The following is a 15,660-nucleotide window of genomic DNA, read 5'->3' as shown; positions in this document are numbered from 1 at the left end:
AAGGCTCTGCCAGCTGGTCACTGGTCAGCCCTGAGGTAATAGAGCCATCATGAGTACATGGGTGCACTAGAGATCCTACTACAACTACAGTCTCACAAACCTTGCCATTAAGAAGCTTCAACAATGCACACTCAGTGTTATTTTTCAGATATGCACAGATGGCTCTTTACTTACCATATATCTGAAAGACATACCCTGCGGGATCCACCTGTTCTCTTCTGATGGGATCCTAAAATATGCCCCATTACAGGTTCTTAATGAGGTTAGTCTCATATTCCATCATCAAAGTGTCCCTAAATTCAATAAGCCTTTAATTGTTATTGTTTATTCATTTATACAATGCAATTAGAGATTTATCTGGCGGAGGATAGGTTAAACCATAAATCTGGTTGTTTTTAGTATTTTTCACCTGCTTACTTGTTAGAGATGAAAGCAAGAAATAGTCCTGAGTAAAAAAACAAAAGTCCATAACACATTATTTATGGATGGCAGTGAGATCCAAACATCTCCAAGCATCATTTCATCCATTATATGGAATTAGTTGTGGCTAGATTGACATATCATTACAAACTTACATTTTTGACAACTTTTGTAAGATAAGAATTCCCATGCCATTTATAACCGAGGTCATAAAAATAAAAAACATTCTTCATATTACACTTCAGCTCCCGTCCCATTAATAAATGGCACGTTCAGCAACGTTTAATCAAGAGGACCACAAAAGACCACTGGTTTATACGTGGCCTTATCAGAAGACCCAAGCTAACTACAGGATGATAATATGAACTAATGTTTCAGCAAGACAGCTATAATAAGTAAAATGAGCTGACAATGCATTTTAGAATAACAACATTCGCTGAGCCAATCTTGATTCAGGAAGCTGAGCTCATTGCCGGGACCCCTGCCTGTATGTATTATCACTTGGTTATATGATTATTACTTTCAATCATTTTGGTACGTGTACTGGCAGCCCCCTGCCATAAAGTTTGCAAAGTAATGGCAGAAGAGTTGGAGTCTGACACAAACACAGAACCACAAGCAGCCTGGATAGATTTCTATCAGTTCTTGCTTCAAAACAAGTTCTACTGCAGAATGCTTCTTGTTTGGGTACAAACTAGCCTGGGACCGACCATGAGTAAATACCCAGTGTTGTTATAAAATATATACCGGTATATATTTTTTTTTACACACAATTATGCTATTACTAAAAAGTTGATCCGTAAACACTCACTCTACTACGTATGTGTTATTTATTATGTCACGAGTCCGCATGGCATACGCACAAGTGCTCTGTATGTAGGGTTACAGTATTGGCCATTTGTTTCAGGCTCACATATACTATACATTTCACATGTTGCTGACAAGCACATGTAAACCACTGCCCTGCAATATGTAGAATGTATATCTGAGTAACTGATTCACTTCTTTTGTTACGCGTTTATGATAAGTGTTGTAAGACTTCTATTTGTCTAAGGAATGCTTAATGTAATAAAGTGATCTGTAAAATATAAAAAAAATCAGAATCCAGAAGTGTGGGTTGCTTACAAGTTGTCTTAAAATAAGAGTTTTCAAATATCCAACTCGCTAATTCATTTAAGCCAAGTTGCATTACCACTCATTAACCAAGTTCATTAACTTGCGTTAGAATCGCTTCCCTTGCCTTGCGGTCAGGTCTGGTCAAGGATGTTTAACTCTTATGACGACTGATCACACAAACTTATTAGTGAATAGACCCAAAAGTCCAGTTGTTTCTCAAGAGCAATCTCAAACAAAATCGGACTTTTTTTGAAACTGGAGCATCTTTAACAAGCTGTCTTACTGTAGAGATTTTTTTTACTATGAAAAAAGTGAAATATTGAGCTTGCACTATTTATAATGGAAGAAGCTTTTAATTAGCTTAACTAAATGTGTATACCTTTAACTGACTGGTGCTACTGTAAAGTGGATGACCTAGTGTCAGACTGATTAAATCTCACACCTAGGTGAACAAATACAGGATTTATTAGCATTTAAGAATACTAAAGCCAGAAAGACAAACAAGCACTATCGAGAAAGGATGTTATTGTGCTAATCTGCTCTTTTACCTAGTGGTACACAGATACAGGTTTGGTACAAAGACTACACTATTGATTCAAAGCCAGCCAACCCCTGGTCAAAGCAATGGCAGAAAATTGGAGTATGAATAGTTAAGTAGCGTACGGAGACATTTTAAGGGACTGTAAATTGTCTCAGCAATAGATTTTCCAAGCCATGGCTACCTGACTCTTGGGAGCACATTTTTATATTTATATTTTATACCCCACATAAGGTTGGCTAAATGAGAACCATCCATGGCGAAAAAGGGATTTCCATCCCAGGTGTCCTAAGACAAAAGGGCTACCAGCAAGGCTGCAACCCACAACCTAAACCTAACAAAAAATTATCAAAAGGGGATGTGATAGAAACGTCGAAATACTTGATTCAAAGGGGCAGAAATCTTAAAATCAAAAGGTCATAATCTAAAACTAGAGGGTCAGAGGCAATGCGAGGGTGGTAGGTAAGTGGATCAGCCCCTTGGCAGAAGTGGTAGAGGCTAAAACAGTGAAATTAAACATGCATGGGATAGGTGTTAAGCTATTCTGAATCTAAGATGAGACCAAAGACTGATAAAGGTCTGTACATCAGTTGAAGCGAGAAGACTACACAGAGCAAATTTCTCTTCCGTCAAATTCTAGCTAGCTGAAATTCTAGCTTTTCCTCATAATTGAGGTTTTTTTAGGCAATTTAAGCAAATGGTCAAGATATTAAGCTAGTGAAAACAGGTATTCTTAATTCAATAACCAGCCTTTATATTTTAAAAAATATTTTACCTGTAAAACATTTAAAGTTTAACAGCATGAGTCATCATTCTAAAAGTCTAACCCTATTAGCAGATACTGCATAGAACTGCACCAGGTATATTGGCAATGATGGAAATTCACCAAACAAAATGGTTTTTCACGGTGTTGGGGTGATATCTTAGACATCACTTAACAAACCCACTCAACAAATGGATTGCACTTGTCACAATAACTTTTCTTTGATATTGTCTCTTAGACAAGACCAAAATCAAATCCCAGATCAAAGGCTGTTTTGTGAAGACCAACTTGATAGAGTGGAGTACTTGTGGGAATAAAAGCCCTTGTCTACCGCCTGATGCAAGCGTATATCTGTTCTTGATGAGTCACTACAGTCTATAAAGTAAAAACCATACGCAAACACTATGTCATCGAGCAATGTAAACACCATGCAATCTCCAAAGGCCACTGACATTATACAAATGTAATCTGACACGGGAGAGAAGGTAAGCAAGGTTAAAATAATAAAGTCCACTGTCTCACGTACAATACCATTACTAGTATGAGGAAGCAAATAGTTCTTCGTATTGTGCTGGGTCTAATTCTTCCCTTTAACATACTTTTATGTATGTACTGTGTACTTCTGCCCTGGGCTATTGTGAATAGTATTACCACTAATACCAAGTATCCACTGGTCACCAAAACATTATTTGCTCATAATTTTCAGTTTTCCAGAATCCTACACTAAATACATATATAAATGTTTTTTCAGAAGTGATGTACGTTGTATGTACTTGAAAACCAGACAATGTATATAGTACTGAACTGTCCCAGTATGTGATTTTTCCTATTCATTAGGTTACTGCTACACTTTGGTGTAAACAGATTGGCTCTCACTGCTTTGTTAAAAAAAAGAAATTCAAGGCAGGAATGTAAATAGCTAATACAGCAAATGGTGTATTACTTTCAAACCAAATAGCCCCAAAATGATTACAGTGAAAAACACAAGGCATTGGTAGTTTAATTGGATTTAGTTAAGTTTAAAGTTGACAATTCGCCTTTATTTTCAAAATTACTGATGAACTACAACTAACATACACACATATATATATATATATATATATATATATATATATATATATATATATCAGTATCGCATACCCACAAACGGGATATTAACAATAAAGGTTTAGTACTGACAAAATCACAGCACGCAAATAGTACATGCATCAATACGTATTCAATGCATTATGAGAGCACGAACATGGCTCTTTGAGTGACCATAAAGGTTCTTAATCCCCATACCCTTCCATACAGAAAAGTCGTTTCTAGGGGAACTACAATATTATATGACCCACTCTTTTTTTCAATTGGCTCAGGTTGCACAAAGAGAGAGAGTTGTTGGGCAGGAGGGGGCAGTGCAGCCGTTCAGCCCACCTAGTCTACCCATTTTTTCATGTTGTAGAGACTCGAATCTTGACCAGTCTTTGGTCTTTTTTTAGACTCAGGATGACCATACACCTATCCCATGCATATTTAAATTCCCATTTCTATTTAGAGGCTGATCCACTTGTCTACCATCCTCTCCATAAAGTAATCTTCCTTACATTACCTCTAGGCCTCTTTTCAGAAGCTGCCATAACCTTCAGAATGTTTCTAAGTAAAACCTTGCTTATTTTACTAAAACAAAGCCATTGGTGAAGCAAAGACTGCCCCAATTCTGCATCGGAAATGTTAAACTTTGACTCATATTAATAATATTAATGACTGCACAACACAACGATCATATACAGTTGAAAAAGAAAGTACACTCTTTGAATTCTATGGTTTCATCATCTGTTCCTTATCAGGTCTAAAACTTAGGTAAACACAACCTCAGATGAACAACAACACATTACATATTACAGCATCATGATTTATTCAACAAAAATAAAGCCAAAATGGAGAAGCAATGCATGAAAAACTAAGTACACCTTATGATAGCTTGTAGAACCACATTTACCAGCAATAACTTGAAGTCGTTTTCTATTCCCTTCATTTTCACACTACTGTACATGTCGTTCCTTGTTGAAATTAGTCTAAGTAAGAACTTGTCTAAGTTAATACCAAAGAGCCTTAAATGTTTATGTTTGTATAATGAGCCAGTGTAAATTTTCCTTGCGGTAGCATTCTAAGATACACTAACTAGCCTATTATACAGATTCCAGTCTTTTATTACAGATAATTACAGGGTGGAAATACCCGTAGTTGTTCACTTACAATCTTATTATTTAAACTGCTGCCTTGACTCAGTGTTTATTTCTTTTTAACATTGAAGCTTTAACAGCTGTAGCTGTAATAGCATCACCTGTCCTCTGCGTCAAAACAATCCGCAGTACTGTTTTTTTTTTTGTCATGATTACCTTAAATATGAGGATACTTTGAAAAATATTAGATAAAACAACAAAAAATACTTTAAAATAGGACAGGTATGAACATAGCACAAATTAATGTGGGCTTATGTTAAAACAATCCAATAGATGTTATATAATCTAGCGTTTATCCTTTCCATAGAACAATATTTGTTGTAGAACATATTTTTTATAAAAGTCTGTACAAGCCTCATGACCCAATAATTAACCGCTCATCCATACTCAATGTGTAAGAGCCCTATACCCAGGAGTCAATCAATTAGGTAGCTATTTATAAAAATAAAAACTTTCCTTGTTTTTTTCGTCAGTTATGTTAGGATAAACACCTAAGGATCAGGAAAACACCTTGTTCCATACAATGAAAGAATAATAATACTTGTGACCCCAGAGTTGGGTTTTTATCATACTTTACAAAAAGTTAAGTACTATGTGAGTACTTTAATACGCATTCTGCCAAAAGAAAAATAATATAAAAATAAAGCACTTATCTGGCCTAGAAATAGTGGCCCTACTGCTGCAATTTACCTCCTCCTCCATGACCTGACATGTCTTGAAGCAGTCAGTCAGTGACAGGAAAGGACTTTCCATGCATGTGCACAGGGGTCTGCAGAGACCCCCCGACAGCAGTGTTCCCAGAGGCAGTGCTGGAACTGACAGGTAGTGATCGGAGGCTTGGAGGGGCAAATGGGTAAATGCGTACAGTAAGGGGGGATTCTGCAGAATGCACCAATGCATTTGTCAAACAGGCAACAGGGAAATTGTTTTTCATGATTTGTGCTGCCACAAAGGAATCATCTGGGGAACCAAATAATACACCCATTAGTAACTCACACCGAGATTACACTTGTTATTTTTTTTTGTTATTATTATTATTACTACATTGCATTTGTCAATCATATAATGGGTACAATGTCAATATGTTAGGCTGCTAAGGAACATAACCTGATTATCTATAAACCTTTGATTTAATCTGCACACTATCATCAAATGTCACAGACAAAATGTGGAATAAAAATCAGACAATTGTAACAAACAAAAGATAGTAGATGTGTTTAATGCCAGCCTAAACTATATTCCATACAATGCGCAATTTATTGCTACCAGTCTCCCGTGCTTTTTATAAGCAGAAGTGTGATCAGTCCTGTGACGTCTAAGAGGTTGGAGATACATTAGGAAATGGTGGTGATAAGTGGTACAAGTGGGGCGGACTAATGATAAACCAAACATCCCAACCATTTGACCCTACAACAAAAAAAGGAGAAGTGTAAAGACCGTTCTTACTTTTCGGGGTATATAAATGTGGGCAATACATTTTTCTTATCATGGCTTTTTATTACAAAAAGGTTGATACGTTTTTGAAACATAACAGTAAACATATTACCGGTATTTGAGGAAGCCCAAGACTGGTTCTAGACCAAAAGGTAACCCAGGCAATAGTATTCTTTGATGTCCCCTATTTATTTCATTTTAGACAGCATTATATTTTTTACACAATTATTGTGTGGTTAAAGCCCCCAGAGCTGCTCGGGATGCCTGGTGGTGCTAAGACCAACCTTGATGGAACCCCGACATCAAGGCTTTTAAACACAAGTCTATAGTAAAAGATCTGATTTAATATACTCACCTACATTAAAAAAACTAGGTATTCACAATCCTTTAAGGGAATCTGCTTTAGATTTCACCAATAGGGTGTATATTAATAAGTTATTTGGTGCAAAGTCTGAAAACTGGTCTTATCACCATAGCAACAAATTGACTCTTCCTGCTGACTAGACGATTTTACTGGTTGCTATGGTAATAGGGACGACAATTCAAAGTATGCCTTTTATACATAACCCTCCAATGTGTTTTCTGATCTCTGCCATCTCAGAGACACAAGCCAGACCTGTTCTGCTAGAACCTTTCAATGACAAAGTGCTTAGCAGGGCGGCATTGTGCTGTACTTAGGTAAAAAGGGCCTGTGGAAATTCTGGCAGAACAAGCTCAGGTAATAACCCCATAAAAGTCAGAACAACAGCTGTCTACCCCTGAGATTTGTACTTAAAGGTTCATGGAGCTCCACAGGTCCCTAGCAACGCTATTTGCATCACAGATTACTCTCTCCAGGTAGGGACTGTTTAAAAAAAAAACACCTCACTTTCAGAACCAGAGGGTTAATAAGGACCCGCTCTATGTGGTATTCATAAGGTTCAACTTCTCAAAGTAGTTAACAGATGGGTTTTCACAGCTAGAATGATCTGAAAATCCCTGGGCTTTTTTTAACCAAGTCTAAATATACTTCAACAGGGACAATATAATTAGTTCAGAAGAAAAAAAAAACACATCAAACTTGTTTATATTTAGAATGTGTAAGTAAAAGGCGGCGTCGCCCTAAAAAGTATGAACGGATGAGATTTAGAGGCTATTGTACATACATCACCCTGGGCTCTGGGACAATTAGCAAATTATATTGCACAAATGCAAGATATTAAAACCAACATGCTGATGTAAAAATAATAATTATTACAACTGCCCTAATTTAAAGTATAGCACGTATTTAAGGCCTAGGTGACAAACGAGCCGTGAAAACCAAACATGGTATAATTTAAATTTTGGACACAGCTCAGGTTTCTTTGGCTTACGCCCAAGGCTGGCACCATCGAATAGAGTAAACAAAAGACTGTAATGACTGGATCAGTTGGGACAAAAGGTGGCATTGGCGATCCATGATTTATGTATTCCAGGCAGGTCAATGATATACAATGCCTGAAGATGGTCTGAATACCAGGCATTATATACAATATCTGATACATAGGTAAGGTCTATTTTATCATAACATTTTCTAGTGGAAAATACTTCCAAAGAGATAAAATAATCTAGTTGTAATTAAAAAAAGGCTACATATCAATAATTTTTCTGAGAAAAAATAGCTTGAAATACTCTACATAGATCAAATCAACTTAATTCAAGCAGCATTTTTTCCCCATTTACGCACCTGTAGTAAAATTTTTTTTTTGGGTGGTCAGACAAAACAAGAGCTGCAAACAGGCCACAATCTCAACTTGCGCATTGGCGGCTCATCTACAAACTTGTTAAGATACTACTTTTTTACTACGTAGGATACACATGATTTCTGGCCTGTTTGCAGGCCTGGAGGACTGGAGTCATGTAACCCTGGTTTGTCTCAATGCTGACAATTTGTTCAAGTAGTCTAGCCTATGAAAATAGCTATTAAACGAATTATCTGTGGCTCCCATAGAAGTCCTCAAGGACAACCAGCAATCCTCAGCTGTTAATGGGTTTGAAAAATCAATGCAAATATCCACACCTGGGAATTCTCCAGGTTTGACCTAGAGTCTCCAGTTGATACCCTGCTTCTCCTAGTCTCTGGGTCAGTTTCTTCCTTCTCCAGACAGGGAAGTCACATTTGGACACGCACACTTTCTACCCTCCTGGTCCACTTTTAACCCAGAGGATGTATGTGGCTAGCCCTGCACTAATCCCACCCCTATGCACACCCTCATGCCGCTTCACAAAGCCACACAGAAGAATGACAGCTCTTGATAGCCTATGCTGGGAAGTTCCCAGGTGCGCATATATCACTTGGATAAACATAGAAAAGTATGGGTGAACTATGTGGGACAAAAAGTCAATCTCTAAACGACTGAACACATTATGCCAGAATCTCTGAACTTTGGTCCTCAAATATGGCTAACAGTGCAGACTAAACAGGTGGCTGTTTGATTAACACAGGTCTGACAGAAACACTTACTGCACATTTTAAGAGATCCCAAAAAGATGCGCTGTACTAACGATGAGACAAAATCATTTGTGACAGTCTTTTTACTACATAAAATGACACTGTAGTTCCCTGGCCACCATGGGAGGCCCGGAGAGATAGGAAAAAGGATTGAGTGGGCAACTATCACTTGGCTTTTTTGATTCAAAGCTTATGAGACTATAGGGTATTTTTGTCTAGAACAATGACTCCAGGCAACATTTATCCCAACGCTGGATTCTTTGTTCAGCTGTGGATATGTTAAGTGCTTTCTGTGCTGTTCTATTTTCAAATTCATTCTAGAAAGAACTGAATAGTAGACAAGATCTGTTTTGAAGTGCTACATTACTGGGCCACTTGGTAAATGTTGTAAATCGTCCATGTATAGAAGCCATAGTCTACAAAAGCTAGAACACCAATGTTTGTCTCACCATGTGCTGAATACATGTGGATAGTCCATATAATTCTTCCACATTTGTTTGATATCATGCATAAAGAGTACAGCCAACCCAATCCTTTCTCCACCTTCAATAATCATTAACAGGCTGGATCACCAATTTCCATACTAGAATCTTTATTTTTGTCCAACACCCTCCCCATACAGTCTGACATGTTTTGTGCATTGCATACCATGCTCCAAAGAGTGAATAAGTGATAAATCGATGAATAGGAGAGTTGAATTGTGGAACTTTAGAGTTCCCATTTTTTTGTATATAATAAAACAAGCTTATTATTTATTGTTTTATATAGCGCCATCAAATTCCGTAGCGCTGTACAATGAATAGACAGGGCATAACAAGTAGTATGTAACATAACAATTTGACTTACAGAAACAACAGGTAAGGAGGGCCCTGCTCAAATGAGCTTACAATCTAGGAGGATCACTTCACCTATCAGTGGTCATAATGTTACGGCTGATCGGCGTATATAATATTATATGTGCTTTCAAAAGACAATGTGTAATTTGAGTGGTTAAACTAAATGGGGGGTGAATTATGGGTGAATGGGATTTGTTGGGGGGTTTGTATCATTTGATTTACACAGTATGTGTCACTTTAAAGATGCAAATGTTTTTTTTATTGTGAAACAAACAAGAAATAGGACAAAAAAAAGCAGAAAACGTAAGTGTGCATAGCTATTCACCCCCCAAAGTCAATAATTTGTAGAGCCATCCCATTGGGGTATATATCTATAAGCTTGGCACATCTAGCCACTGATCCCCCCCCATTCTTCAAGGCAAAACTGCTCCAGCTCCTTGAAGTTGGATGGACTTTATTTAACTAATTATGTAACTTCTGAAGGTAATTGGTTGTACACGATCTTATTTAGGGGCTTCATAGCAAAGAGGGTAAATAAACATGCATGTGCCACTTTTCCAGGGTTTTTTTTTGGAGGGGGGTTAGCTAAAGCCCCCCTACAAATGTTCGTGCAAAATGTGGTCTTTATTAATGCACAGAATTCTGTGAAAGAATAATTGTACATATGATTTCCCACCAGCCATACGTAAACATCCCAAGGTACTTTGATAAAGGTCACGCAAGTTCAAAGGCAAAGCCCTTCACGGTGGGTAAGGCTGTAACTTGACAAATTACTCTTGGAAACCAACATGAAGAGGGTGATATAGGTCACCACGTCCGCTTACAAGAAAAAACCTCAAGACTCAAAACAAAAAAATGTCAAAGCACTACACTAGTTTTTATCTTTAAATCGATCTATAGTTTTATGTAGGTAATAACTGTACATGCAAATCTCATCTAGACCTAATGAACAGTATGAAAAGGTCCCAAAGAACTAGGATAGAGGTTACACCAGGGAGATTGGGTTATGAGAAGTGACAGTTTCCAAGAAAAACCTCAAACAAGACATACAAAGTACATTAATAGTATAGCGTTTTAATCTCTATGTTGAACAGTTAATGTATGTGCAACTTTTAAAGTACATTAAAAAAAATAATATATATTAATTTATCAACACCATTTAATTTGCACTTTTATAGTATTTGGTTAAAAAAAAAAAAACAAAAAAAAAAAAACACACATAACCAGCACTAAATGAAGGACTTTATTAGCCAGTGATGCCACTTTTGAAGCACAAAGGCTATTACAAGCCAGATCAGTACTCTGGGTAACCAATTGAACAAACAGGGCTAGTGTACAGGCCAAGGACCAAACTAGTTACATCTGTCAAACCTAAGTTTCCAATTAAGACTTGACCTTTAGTATGATTTAAGGTGCTGTTCCACTCAGACAAACCATTAATTGTGCCCCACAGTATTAATTAGTAGATCTGTCATCATATTCTTTCCTCTGAAGGTTTAATAACATAAGCACAACCAAAAAAGTTTTAAGCTTTCGCAGTACCTATGGCAACAACCCATCAATGCCTGCTTTGTTGTCTCATGACAATTAAGTGTTCCCTGCACAAATGATGACAGAGAAAGAAAGTTACATTATTAAGACATTTCTGAGAAGGGTTTGTGCTTTTAGCGGTGCTACAAATTACATTTCTAGTACTGAATTTAGTTAAATTCAGCAGAGTAGTAATTCATGTCTGACGGACAGAATCTATAGGAGCTTATCTTGAAGACTGCAGTGTAGACTTCTTTTTAAAATTAGCTACATGCTTATTTTGGCAGCCAAAGATAATATATCACAATGCTATCTGTAGTTAATATCCCGATCTAATGTTTGGGTTAACCAGCTCATCACCATAGCCAGGAACTTCACCATTCCAATCTGTACCTTCCTTTTTTATATTTGCGACTCAAGGACACAAACCGATGAGACGTGAATTTTTTTTTTTATTTGTATGTCCATGGAAATCATACAATGTAAGTACAGGTATAAAAACATATGATGGTTATCAAAATGTCTAACTGGAGAAATGGATCATAGGCCTTCTAGATCCAAGAGGGACTATTGGTGGTGATTGGTACAACAGTAAATAAAAACAGATGTCAGCCTAAGCTGGAGCATCTGTGTCTTTCTGTCCTTGAGGGTCTTAATCCTTAGATATAGGATTTTTCAAATTTACAGTAATAAAATGAAATTCCAATTAAATGGTCTCAATAACCATTATCTTGAAAACTTGGTTAGTCTGGGGACCTAGAGAACAGCTGGTGGCAAATGTCTCTTAAATTATGAAGGTTGTCAAGGCCTGTTCTAAAGTAGTTTTTGAAATACAACTCACATCATATTATTGATGCATAGTATTTCAAGGTAAGGAAATAGGGGATTAACTGAGGAGCGTGTTAACCCCCCCCCAAAAAAAAACAGGAAGTTGGCCCTGGCATTATATTCAAATTTCCTCAACGTACTTGCTACAAAGCGCGATAAATTCTCCTTTCCTGACAAGAAGACAAAAAGGAAATCTGAGAGCTTTGCTTATGGACTGGACAGCGCTCGGTTTTTGCTGTTATTCTTTGTCTCAAACACAATTGGTGTACTTTTATTGTTACACAAGCACAGGTTATGGATCTTTCCTAATTGGAACATGTAAAGTAAAAGTCCAGAGAAGAATGCTGCATCCATGCAAACACAGACCAACTACCATAGCAGTTCAGCTTCACCTAGACTGTTACTAGTGTCTGCTCCTGGAGCGGTGTCTTAAAAGGAACCAGGTTGCCAAAAGCCAAGTCTATTTGTATGTTACTAATCAAATTTTGCCAGGTTATAGGATTATATATTCAGACACAAATATGTTGGGAACTGGTTGGCTGATGATCCTGAGAGATGATGTTAAAAACAAAAGAAAAACCCTATAGATCTACCTGTTGATTTACTGTTGCCTACAGTTTCAAATGTGTTATATCTGTAGCAAAACCTTAGCAACTGGTTTTTCATAGTAAAAAAATAAAAGTAAAATCTCTCTACTTATATAATTAAAACCCCTTTGAGGCCAGAATTTACTGGATTGTTGCATTTTGAACAAACACTGGTGATTTATTCTTCTTTCTAAAAAATAACTAATGTTTTAAATTGAGAAAAAACAACAAAATAAACGCTGGGTTGGTTCTTCCTTACATAGGACTGATATAATCCTAATGTAATTTTTATTGGCTTGAAATAACTCTATGTGATACTTATATTATGAAATCATGAAGGCCTGTAGAAGGGTAAGCCAACAAGCATGTACAATCCTCATCCAGAATTGTTGAAGTTGTTGTTTTAGCCACAGATGGAGAAATACCCCTAACCTACTTTAACAAAGTCCTTTGTATTCCTAAAACCAAGTATGATAATAGAAAATGAAATGGTGAAAAAACACCAACTGACTTGAATGGTTATGGCATAATGTTAGAAAACACATAAGTCTGCCACTTTGCCTGGGAGTGTTTACAGTAGATCTGGTTTGTCATCAATGTATCAGTGCCAAGAAGATCAGATTCAGGCTTTCTAGCAAAGTAGTTTGCAGGCTGCTTGTTGGATGTGGGTAGTTGTTAAAAACAACTCCCCACATCCTCATTGCCTTCATCACAAAACATGCTCTGTGTCTGGGACAGGTTGTTTTCAAAGCAGAAGAACATGCATTTAAACCAGTCACACAGGAAGTGACTATATCACAAAAGCCAGCTATTGACACAAGGGAAGTGGATGTTCTGAGCTATTCTCTTAAACCCACTGTAATATACAAGATCTGACCAACAAGGCTTATGGAACTCGCAACATTATTATTTTTTAAATTATTATTATGGGAGACACCTGATACATTATTTTGATGTTGATTCTAACATGATATCAACTGATGGTAGCTGAAAACAACATCTTATTTTGACTTGTATATTTTTTGTTTGTCTTTTTGTTGATATTTGCTGGAGAGGGTGATCAAAATACCACAAAGTAATGCTATGATCTCCTGGCCATCCACCTACCACTGAAATGGTTAAGTAGGATAATCTTCCCAAATTAATAAATGGACGGTTGGTTGAAATTGAGTTTTTATTTTTTTATTCAATGCATTTCTACTTGTTCATCTTGGCACTTTAATAATCATAGTAACACCAGCTGTAGGTTGGTCACATTCCATGTCCAGCACATCGTGTCCTTGCAATGACTTTGCACTAACTCCTAGAAATATCAAAATAATGATCACATTTGTGGTAGGTGGCAAGCATGCTGCTTAGCAGTGATAAGATACCAAAAAGATCAAGGAAGTATAACTCTCAACCACAACCTCTGAAGTGGCTGGGCAGACCTGGACAGTGTGATAAGCTGTAAGTGTTAAGAGTGTTAGCTTCCTGGACAAGGCACATCATATCTTACAGAGATCTACAGTAGTTTGACATAGCAGAAAAAAACAAATGTTACCTGGGAGCTCAAGTATCTCTTCAGACATTCCTCACAAACAGGTTTCTTGCAGCAAACAAGGGGTTTGATGGACCTGTCCTCCAAACACACCCGACAGTTCATCAGCACCTTGTTCCCTGGGTCTGCCAAGCTGCTGATCAAGTAAGGTGACAAATCCAGGTCCAGGCTGGTCGGGGAAAGGGGCAGCTCGTAAGATACCCTCTCGGAGCTCCTTGTAGGGACATCTGGCAGATTACTCTGATCAGCAGAGTACACAGGGGGAGGCTCTCCCGACAGTTCACTCTCCACACAGTAAACGGTGCAAAGAACGCTACATCTCCTCTTGGTCTTCGGGGCCCCTGAGCTACCAGTGATACCCTTGGTTCTTGCAAACCTCTCAGATGTGGGCTCATATTCCATGATGTCCGTCTCCTGAGAGGTTACCTCCTGTAACTCTAGTGCATCACCTCTATCAACGTCTCCAGTAGAACCAATCGCCACAAAATCCTGGTCATCCGAGTTGACCTCAGCTTGTGGGTCACCTGGTGACCCCAAAACACGTACATTTTGCAGTATCAAAGGGTCTGCAAACACCTCGTCTGCTTTACCTCCATCCTCTTCCTCCTCCTCTCCCCCTTCGTCACTGCTGGCAGTGTGGGCGTCCCGTGTGCCCCTCTGATGCAGCTCTTCATGCTGATCCCCCATCCTTAGTGTTCTCCTGCCCATGCAGCAGTATCTGCGGAGACTTATTACACTTCAATTTTGCTTCCGGGTTCCTCCAGGAACCTCTGCCCCTCTGTGATTTGCTTGGGGCAAGGCACCGGTCGTTGTGTGAGTATGTGCTACGCACCGAATACACCTGGGCAGAGGCCCCATACACAGCCCTTATCTGCTTACCCCAGAGCTGCACTCTTCCTGCACTTCTCTGTACAGAACAGAGAGGCACTGGGATTGCATGGCACTCCGGAGCATGCACCAGGGGGGGCGGAGACAGCCTACATCTTTCCTGCTCTGCCACACCGCTTCAGCTGTTACCGTATTCACTTCACTAGACCTGACCTGGCTCATTGTCGGAGCCTCGACTGTTGTCACAGTATCAAAAACACTGAACGTCACATGGCATCAGCTGTTACCGTATTCCCAAGAATACGTGTGACCTTGGTTACAAACAGCTATAGTAGGTATGGTAGTTACAATAAACTTCACGCAGAGCAGACCACTGCAATGAGCCCATTGTATATGAGGTCCCTAACAAATACATACCTCCCAAGTGTCTCCTTATGGGACCCAAATCCCCCTGTCCCTCCTTCCTCACCCAAAGAGACACTTTTCTAGTTCTTAATATTTGATGAGCATCACAGACCCAAAATTCATAATAATATGTGTATAAC

The 15,660-nt window shown here is 38.2% G+C and overlaps 1 protein-coding gene across 2 annotated transcripts in view; it reads right to left on the bottom strand.

Moving 5' to 3' along the window:
• RNF217 (ring finger protein 217) overlaps positions 1-15,283 on the bottom strand; it is a 47,045-nt gene extending 31,762 nt beyond the window's left edge. For both annotated transcript variants that reach the window (XM_053460792.1, XM_053460791.1), the window contains exon 1: positions 14,291-15,283. In XM_053460792.1, coding sequence (XP_053316767.1) covers positions 14,291-14,995 — 705 coding nt within the window. In that variant the 5' untranslated portion in view covers positions 14,996-15,283. The remainder of the gene's footprint in view (positions 1-14,290) is intronic.
• Positions 15,284-15,660: the final 377 nt, after the last annotated feature.

The sequence above is a fragment of the Spea bombifrons genome, chromosome 3, assembly GCF_027358695.1.
Source record: "Spea bombifrons isolate aSpeBom1 chromosome 3, aSpeBom1.2.pri, whole genome shotgun sequence".
Classification (NCBI taxonomy): Eukaryota; Metazoa; Chordata; class Amphibia; order Anura; family Pelobatidae; genus Spea; species Spea bombifrons.
The sequence above is the reverse complement of the archived record's forward strand: the minus strand, read 5'-3'. Positions and strand labels throughout refer to the sequence as shown.